The following is a 9,419-nucleotide window of genomic DNA, read 5'->3' as shown; positions in this document are numbered from 1 at the left end:
CTGGAACTCACTTTGTAGACCAGGCTGACCTCGAACTCAGAAATCCGCCTGCCTCTGCCTCCCAAGTGTTGGAATTAAAGGCGCGCGCCACCACTGCCCGGCTTTTTTTTTTAAATTTATTTATTTATTATATCTGTAAGTACACTGTACTTCTTCAGACACCCCAGAAGAGAGCATTAAATCTCATTACAGATGGTTGTGAGCCATCATGTGGTTGCTGGGATTTGAACTCACGAACTTCAGAAGAGCAGTCGGTGCTCTTAAACACTGAGCCATCTCTCCAGCCCTCTGTAATTTTTTAAGTTTATTTATATATTACTTGTGGATTATTGGACATTAAAATCTTTGGTGCTTAGGGTTCCCCAAAACTCTTTTTTTAAATATTTATGTTTTATATATATATGAGTATGCTATTGCTCTTTTCAGACACACCAGAAGGTGGCATCGGATTCCATCACAGATGGATGGTTATGAGCCACCATGTGGTTGCTGAGACTTGAATTCAGGACATCTTCTATGGTAGAGCAGTCATTGATCTTAACCACTGAGCCATCTCTCCAGCCCCTCCTCAAAACTCTTAATACAAGGTAGAGTGGTGCATACTTGAAATCCAGCCATACCAGGGTGATACAAGGTTACAAGTCTGAGGTACTTAAGGAGCTGTATTCTAGCCTGGGCAAAAGCACCCTAAACATTGAGTTTTCTTTACTCAGTTATTCAGCAAAAGATATTTTATTTGATGAAAGTCATAACACATGTACACCCATTTTTATACAGAATGTGCACAATTTTATTCTTCCTTGTTACCATATTTTCTCCAAGCAGGACACCATTAAATTCCAGAAAGTAGCATTTGTAAATTTATATTAGTGCCAGTTATCACTTTAACAGTGCCAATGTCCTATCACAGCTTCCAGATAAGTAAAAACTCAAGAGTTCCCAGAATGATCAGAAGTACAGTATACATGGGATCCTAAATATTGTTAAAGTTTTTAAAGAAGTTCATCCCCTTTGTTATTACCTGATTCACAATATTCAGCTTTAGTTACCTCAAAAATTAGCTCTAATATTTTTCTTAACAATTTAAAGAAACACTGCCAAATTCTTGTAGTTCTAATTTTCCCTAACAGCCAACCTGTTGCTAGATGACTATCCAGATGTCTCTGGCTTGTTTGAATACTTTCACTTTACTCCAGGGAACTGGGTACAGATGTTACTTGAGGATATATGTGCTGTGGCTGGTTCTAATTAGACCAATATCTTTTTGGAGGGCGGGTGGGGCTTGGTTTCATTTTGACCACTGAATGCATCATGCAACTATGCTGGTATTTTTTTTTTTTAAGGATAAAAGTATAGAAGGCAACAATCTCATACGCCTAAAAGAGGACGTCAAAAGTACAGAAAATTGATGGTGAATATGAAATCAAACGATATGGGTACTCTGGTCCTTTTACACTTAGACCAGCATCCCCACCTCCACCTAAAAACAACCGAGCCTCGGTGTAGTGAATGAAAGAAATCCCCCAATATGGCCTTTCTAGAAAACATTTCTAACTAACTGTAAGCTATGTTTAAAGCTAATTGCATCTCTCTTTTCCCCTCAAGAATAGACCCTGGAACTTTAAGGCTTCCTTCAAAGTTCGTCAGGATTTCTTGTAACATGCTTTCAGTTCTCATAAAAACTCGGTCTCCAAGACTTCTCTGCCCTGTGGTGCTATCAGCCTTGTCACCTCTGTAGCCCTGGCGATGACCTGACAGGTGCCAAGGCCTGTGGCAGAGCAAAGGAGTCCGGCTAGAGCGCGCTCCAGGAGGCAGCAGCCGCGGGCCAGGCTACTCGAACTCGGCGAGCCTGGTCGGGGCGCGCCGACGAGGGTGGAGCTGCTCCAGCAGAGGAGCCTGCTACCCACCGGCAGCAGGGCCGCCGAGCCGCTAGGGCCTCCGCCCGCGCCCGCGGCCTTAGTTACCACCACCCGGGTCCCGCGCGGTAGAGGCTCGGTGTCGCCGACTCCAGCCAGCACATCCCCACCCCCGAACATCAGGCCGGGCCGGGCCGAACCCACCCCGCTTCGGCAGGGGGCGACGAGCGAAGGGGGAGGGCCGGCGGGAGCGCCGGCGAACCCAGGCCCAGCGCGGGCAGAGCTGGGCGCGGGGCCGCCAGGGCGGAGCGAGCGCGCCGCCGGCCGCTGCGCCGCCAGGGCGGAGGGCGGGGCGTGGGCGGGGCCCGGCCTTCCCGCTCCCGCGGCGCTCTAACTCGGCGGAGCCTCCTTAAAACTCTGCCGTTAAAATGGGGGCGGGTTTTTCAACTCAAAAAGCGCTCAATTTTTTTCTTTTCAAAAAAAGCTGATGAGGTCGGAAAAAAAAAGGGATAAGAAACCGGCACCGTCCCTTCAGAGGCAACCGTAGCAGCAGTTGCTTCTGCGGAAAAAAAGAAAAAGAAGAAAGAAGAAGCAAAGGAGGGAGGAGAAGGGAAAGATCCCTAAAGGAAAGACGCGCAAGTGCCTGTAGCGGGGAAGGGAGCAGCGATCAGAGATTTGGGGGAGTCGGACTACAAAAGAAACTGTCAGCCGCGGCTCGCGACCGGCCAGCGCTGTCTGCGTCGGCTCCGGGACCCAGCTGACTGGCAGCCGCTGTCCTGTCCGCGGCACGGATTAGGGGCACAGGCCGGAGGACCGCCAAGAACTAACTGGCCAAGTGGCACCGAGCGCCGGAGCTGCTGGGCGGCCGCCAAGAAGTCGGCGGGACTGGCTGCGCCCGGGATCTGCGGCGACAGCCCCCTACTTCCGAAGACCCTTTCCCATCCTCGGAGGCCGGGGAAAAATCTGACACGGAGGGAGAGACGGCGGCAGAGGCGACGGCCGCCCCTCAGCGAGCGCTTGCGGTGGAGAGCCGGAGCTAGCTCGGTCGTAGGCGGGAAGTTGCTAGTGAGCTGGCCCGGTGCAAGCGCGATGCTACCGCGAGCCGCCCCAGCGGCTGGAGCCCCCTAGACGCTTCCCCTCTTCGCCCTGCACCGTCCTCAGGCTGCCGGGAGTCCCGGGACCCGGCGGGGCCGGCATGACGGGCTTGGCGGGGGTCTGCCGCACACCCACCAGCCTCCGGAGACCCGCGCCCTGCCCGGCTCCCACGGCCTCTGAGGCTCGGCGGGGCTGCGGCAGCCCGGCGGGCGGGCTCCGGAGGCTCTTCTGAAGACGCCGAGCCCGCTGGGGAGTGGTTGAGACCTGAGAGTTGAGGGCTTCAGAACTGCTGCTCTTGTCTGCCTTCAGCGATCATCTTTAACCCTCCCGAGCACGTCAGCATCCAGCCAGCGCGGCGCTCTGCTAGCGAGCAGCACTCTGGACTATCCTCTTCGGCTAGACGGATGGAAAGTGAGCCCTGCGGAGGACCTGACTCCGATATCCCGCCTCAAGTCACCATTGTGAACAAGGGTGGGTTAATACCTTTTCTACTCTCCAATACTTTTTTCTTTCGCGGTGTTTTCTGGGCTGACCTAGTCTTTTTGAGTCTCCGCGACATCCTCCTCACGGAGCTGTGAAGCTTAGGTACGTGACAGCTCTGCCTACGTCTCACGTCCATAGTAATTAATCAAGAAATGCTTCTGTGTATGAATCTCTGTTGAATCACCAGAATCCTTCTTAGGGGTTAAGCTAAAAAGCTAGGGAAGGAGCCCCTCTCCAATGGGCTCAGTTTTGCTGAATAATCACGTGTGAATCGAGGGGCGGGCTTTTGGCAGGCGGACCTTACTAGTATTTACTACCAAGCTCTACTCCAGATTAACCATCCCAGTCCTTCTGTCAGCCTCCGATGCCATCATGCAGCCTGATTAGGAGCAAAGGAAAGGGGAAAAAGAGAAGCAACTAATCGTCTTTTCCCGATCGTCAGGACCCTAAAGAATGGCCGAGCCTTGGGGGAACGAGTTGGCGTCCGCAGCTGCCAGGGGGGACCTAGAGCAACTTACTAGTTTGTTGCAAAATAATGTAAACGTCAACGCTCAAAATGGATTTGGGAGAACTGCGCTGCAGGTTGGTATCCACAGAGGTGGGGAAAACAAGTTAATAAGGTTGCTTGGGCTTCTAAAATGACAGCTTTTAAGTTTGGAGGGGTGCAGATCTTCACTGTTTTAAAACCTACATGGTTGCCATATTTTATATCTTTAAGTGGATCCAAGTCCCCAAAATGACGTACTTTGGAGAATCTGGTCAAATCCAATAACATCCTCGATATCAAGAGAATCCTAAGTTTGGTTATAATTTTTGGAATGCTTTTGTGACAATGGAGGTTTTAAAGTAATCTTATCGTCGAAATCTGTTTGTTTTGTGCAGTGTTGTTTTAGATAGCTCTTTAAGCACATTATTATGATTATTATTTGAAGTAAATACACAGCTAATGGTGGTTTTCACTTATTTTGATCCTAATAATTGACTTTAAAGTTAATTTTCTTGACGTCTAGGCAGGGTGTTTTTACCTTCAGCTGTTTCATGTCTTAACAAACGACCTTTCCTCGTTTGGTATGGGATAGCCTGAGCACCAGGACAGGGTGTACATATTCACAGTTAATATAATACCTAATCCACCCATTCAGGAGTGAGGAGAAATTAAAAAGTTGAATATTCTAATCAGGGCAGAGCAGGAGTGGTTTTATTATCCCTGTGGTCCTGCGGTGGTATGCTCTAATTTTCAGTAATTAGATTTACAGGCAATGACTGACACATGTCCAGCTGCCAAGTATGTACCTGATAATATTTTCCCCCTCTAAATGTTACCATGTAACTTTGCTGGAAAGCTTGGAAGAGAAACATTGGGAAAGTGATCTCCACTGGTTGCTTTTATTGCTGTTCTGATGGTATTCCTGGGAGCTTTCCCCAGCCAGAAGCAGCTTTTGAAAACCCACTGGGGTAAAGGCATTAGAGATCTTTGTTTCTGTTTTAAAAAAAATAGAAATTTAAGTGGCAGGAGATGCCAGAGTGGAGGAAGCTCATTCGGTCTGTGTATTTTAAATTAGAACACAGCTGGCCTTATCAAACCTTTCTCTATTGAGGAAGCTTATACAGAAATACTAAAATATTCATCTTGATTCAGGTAGGTTAAATAAGGAAAAGGTTTTGTTTTTGTTTTTCCACCTAATACTTGTGGACTGGCTTAGTGATGGCAGCAATGCCATGAGCTCCAGATACTGAAAGGTTTTCTATTGAGAAATCAAAAGATGAGGGCCATCTCACAAAGTATGAGTCACTGCATCTATGTTCAGAAAAAGATAGCACAGAATATTTGACAAATAGGGCGAGTAGGTAATTAATATAATTAAATTGTGACAAGCATTTAAAAAATAACCACCCAAGTTTGTTTCTATTTACAAACTTAGATAATACCCACTTATTATAGCTTAATATCAATACATATAATGAAACAAGCACACACAAATAGGACTCTGAAATTGTGTCATCAGAAAGAACTTTCTTCAAAATCTTTTATACTATCACTTTCTGCCAAAGATGGCAAATTTTACTCTATGATTATACTTTTTAGTCAACTGCAGAAATCCTTTCTCCTTTGCTGCTGTTTTTCAATCAGAATAATCAAAGAACTTCATCGTACATTTGCTTTTTGAAGATCTAAGGTGTCTGTTTCTTGTTTTACTCACTTTAAGTCTTTAAATGTGACTAAGGTTTTAGGGAGATGTGTCAAAAATCAAAATTAGACTGTATTAAATTTTAATAACCAGAAAATATATTTCATGGAGGTTCTGGAAAAAATAACTTTGAGACACTTTTCTACTGCCTTAAATGAAGGTCTGAAAGGGTTTATTAAAGGGGGAACTTAATATCTTGACAATGTATGTAGCTTGTACTTAGAAACTATTATTTACTCTAAATAGATTTTATTTATTTGAAATCTCTTTTAAAACACTTTAAAGAGATTCAATCAACTTTATTCATATTTTCAAGTGGATTAATATTTGATTCTAATAAATATTGAGTATCTAGTAAGTAGCCCACTTATTATATCATTATATAACTCAGAGTCTTATGAATATACCCCAATATGAAACCAGTTTAAATGCTGGGATTTTCTGGCATGTTAATGAAAATATTTCACAAGTAAATTCATGCTTTTTTGCTCTCAAGTGCTATTATACAAAATATTTTTACTTATGAGAGATTCTTGACTTAAATGTATCTTTTTAAGTATACATTTAAACAACAGTAAATAATTCTGTGTGATATGAAATATTTTAAGCCTTGATAGCAAGTATTGATACTCTATTCTGACTTTCAAAACAGTGGTAGTTTACAAATAGCTATTCTTATGTGTAATGAATGCAAACCGAGATTAGACAGGATCACCAGTTGATTATTAAATGACTCAAACCACAGGACAAAGCTGTCTGTTTCAACACACACATTAAATATCTTGCTTTTACTTTTTGCTCACTTGAGTATCAGAAAGCTAGTTGGAACTTTGAGAAATGCCAACTACTATAGTAGGATGGCTGATTCCTTTCAGGAATGATAGCCATATAATCATTTCTTCCCTGATACGAGGCATACCACCAACTTAGTTCAAAGTAAATTGATATAATAAGTAATGTAGAACACAGTGCCTTAATTTAATACCTCAATAACCCAGTAATATTCTGTAATTTGAAATGAAGTCTAAGCATGGAATATTCCAAGTAGCCAATATTTTATCTTATAAAGAAAAAATACAAATGCTTGGAAGTTTCAAGCATATCTATTTGGAGAAGCTCGGTTAAAACTAATCATCTAAGAAAATGTCAACTCTGGGATTTTAAAGGATCCATTCTATAGGAAGTGATACTTACATGGGAGGCTTAAAGAATCCCATAATTGACTTTCAGTAGCTATTAGGAAATAAGTTTTATCCTCATTCAATCTTCCAGAATTAATACCCCAGGTATAGTTTATGAGCATGAGTAAACAAACAGGAATCTCTTTACTTAAATCCAAAATTACATTTTTAAAAGAAATTTATGAAAAAAAAAAACTATACAGGTCTTCATGAAAGAAAAAAAGAACCAAATTAGCCATCAAATTTGTTCATGTTGCAGGAATTCTGTTTTATTGATTAATTTATTCTACTACATTTGGGCTCATTTAGGATAGTTCATCAATAAGCTCAATTTTTCTAAGTTTTCTTCTGTGTTTACTGACTGGTAATTTCCTGCTACCTAGCCCTCCAAACTGTATTCTTTGGGTCTTCTTCAAGAACTGAATCAAAGATAATGACCTGAATAGGACAGATAAGTCTTTAAATTTTGCTGTGACTCAAGAGCTGGAGGGATTCTCCCATCTTTAACTTCTTTCCTAGGTTATGAAACTTGGAAATCCGGAGATTGCCAGGAGACTTCTCCTCAGAGGTGCTAATCCCAATTTGAAAGACCGAACTGGTTTTGCTGTCATTCATGATGCTGCCAGAGCAGGTTTCCTGGACACTGTACAGGCTTTGCTGGAGTTCCAAGCTGATGTTAACATCGAAGATAATGAAGGGAACCTGCCCTTGCACTTGGCTGCCAAAGAAGGCCACCTCCCTGTGGTGGAGTTCCTTATGAAGCACACAGCCTGCAATGTGGGGCATCGGAACCATAAGGGGGACACCGCCTTTGACTTGGCCAGGTTCTATGGAAGAAATGAGGTCATTAGCCTGATGGAGGCCAATGGGGCTGGGGGAGCCACGAGCCTGTAGTGAGTGTGTGGAGGTCTCTCCCACTGCCCTCACTTTGTCCTTTAGTTGGTTGGCTGTCATGTTTTACTATCACTTATTAAAATATAGGGTTTCCTTTTGCTTTGTTTTCATATTTTAAGCAGCTAGTCAAATCCTTCGAAACTGCCTAAGTGGAAATCTTACAACAAGTTTATGAAATATTTAAACATCTTTTTCACTGTCAAAATTCTGATTTCTAACATGTAATAGCTATATGCCTTTCTTCTGGATATTTTATCTTTGATTTTTTTATTTCTTTCTTTGCTTACCCTTTGACATTCTAAATGTCTGACTTGGAGACTTTGTTTTAAAAATTATTTGTCCTGATGCATCTATCTTTTGCCTAATTAAAACACATTTTTTTCAGAAGAGGACCACATTTTCCTGTGATTTTTTTTTTTTTTACTTCTCTGTAACTTACAACTTGTTACTTTGTAAGAAATGTGTTAAAGTTCACAATAGCATAGTCTTAACATTAGAAGGAGCACATCAGAAGCCTGTCATAGTGTGCTTGCAGTGCAGCCATTCCTTTATCTCCTGGCCCCTGCCCCCTCCCAAAGATTTCACTGCCTAGCTATGCTCTTATTAGTATTTTGGCTTCAAAAAAGAATATGGACAGCAATTTTGAAGATCAGACTTGAAATTATTTCAGTATGATTTCCTTGTAAGGTCCAACCAGCCCTTTTTTTTTTTCTCAGATTTGAGCCAAACAGCTGAAAGGCAGGTTTTGGAAGTAGCAACCTTAGGAGTGAGTCTAGAAGACTCTAAAAAGTCAGTGCTGAAGAACACTCTGAGGAAGCGCTTCCCTTAGGTTAGGTGGCTTTTTAAAGCCATAAAGGGAAACGATTGCTCAATGTATTTCTCAGGCTTCCTCATAAATGCCCAAGATGCAAAACTATAAAATGTTTAAGTATTAAAATATAAATATCAGTATTCATGATAGGGGATTAAAAAAATCTTAGCCAGGAAAAAAATGTATAAATGATGTATAAAGACTGTAACTACTTAGGGTCTACAGAGTAAGAAATATAGAAACTTCATAATACATAATAAGCAATTCCTCTATATGGAATTTGACTCATTTCCACATTTTTTTAAACTAAATGAGTATAAGGTCTTTGGGGGAACATGTTTAGCTTAATACATTGTTGAAGGAACTAGATATATCTCAGATTTCCAAAAGAATTCCCCCTTAGCTGGTACTCTTACTGTCATGTTAAAGATAGTCACCAAAGGATTTCAGGGCAGTTACCATTTATAAATTTATAAATGCCGCATTCATCATTTGCCACACAAACAAAGATGTTTTATGTGGAAGTTCCCTCCCCTGCTTCTTAAGCTCTCTGCCTTCAATTCAAAAAGAACAAACTACTTGAAGGTTTATTGGAGGGCATGGCTCTGATGTCTGCCTTTGCAAAGACTGTAAGGGCCAAAGACAAGCGGTTCTTACTGGCTTATCTTCTAGTGTAACATTAAAGAACCTGGGATCAAAAGAAGAAACATTTTCACTGTGGGTTAAAAATGCACATTCCCTAAACTGAATGTCATAAGATTTTTACAATTCTACATGAATTGACTTTCAATGGCAGCATGACACTAAACTTAGGAAATTTTTGAAGGTACAATTGAGATGCTCCAAAAGGAAAATATTTCAATTTAAAAATAGACTCAATATATAAAATAAGCACAGTACTATTACTGAA

General features: G+C 42.2%; 1 protein-coding gene across 3 annotated transcripts; it reads left to right on the top strand.

Moving 5' to 3' along the window:
* Positions 1-2,152: 2,152 nt before the first annotated feature.
* On the top strand, positions 2,153-8,090 carry Cdkn2c (cyclin dependent kinase inhibitor 2C). Of its 3 annotated transcripts, none has more exons than XM_031378183.1 (3): positions 2,153-3,422; positions 3,793-4,016; positions 7,324-8,090. In XM_031378183.1, the coding sequence occupies exons 2-3, from the start codon at positions 3,888-3,890 to the stop codon at positions 7,696-7,698; spliced, it is 504 nt and encodes a 167-aa protein (XP_031234043.1). In that variant the 5' UTR covers positions 2,153-3,422; positions 3,793-3,887; the 3' UTR covers positions 7,699-8,090. The 3 variants fall into 3 exon arrangements, with proteins under 3 accessions (XP_031234043.1, XP_031234041.1, XP_031234042.1); XM_031378181.1 differs by having other exon boundaries at positions 2,154-3,422; positions 3,877-4,016; XM_031378182.1 differs by lacking the exon at positions 2,153-3,422 and having other exon boundaries at positions 3,429-4,016.
* The last annotated feature ends 1,329 nt before the right edge of the window (positions 8,091-9,419 follow it).

This window comes from Mastomys coucha, unplaced genomic scaffold (assembly GCF_008632895.1).
Source record: "Mastomys coucha isolate ucsf_1 unplaced genomic scaffold, UCSF_Mcou_1 pScaffold18, whole genome shotgun sequence".
NCBI classification, from domain to species: domain Eukaryota; kingdom Metazoa; phylum Chordata; class Mammalia; order Rodentia; family Muridae; genus Mastomys; species Mastomys coucha.
The sequence above is the reverse complement of the archived record's forward strand: the minus strand, read 5'-3'. Positions and strand labels throughout refer to the sequence as shown.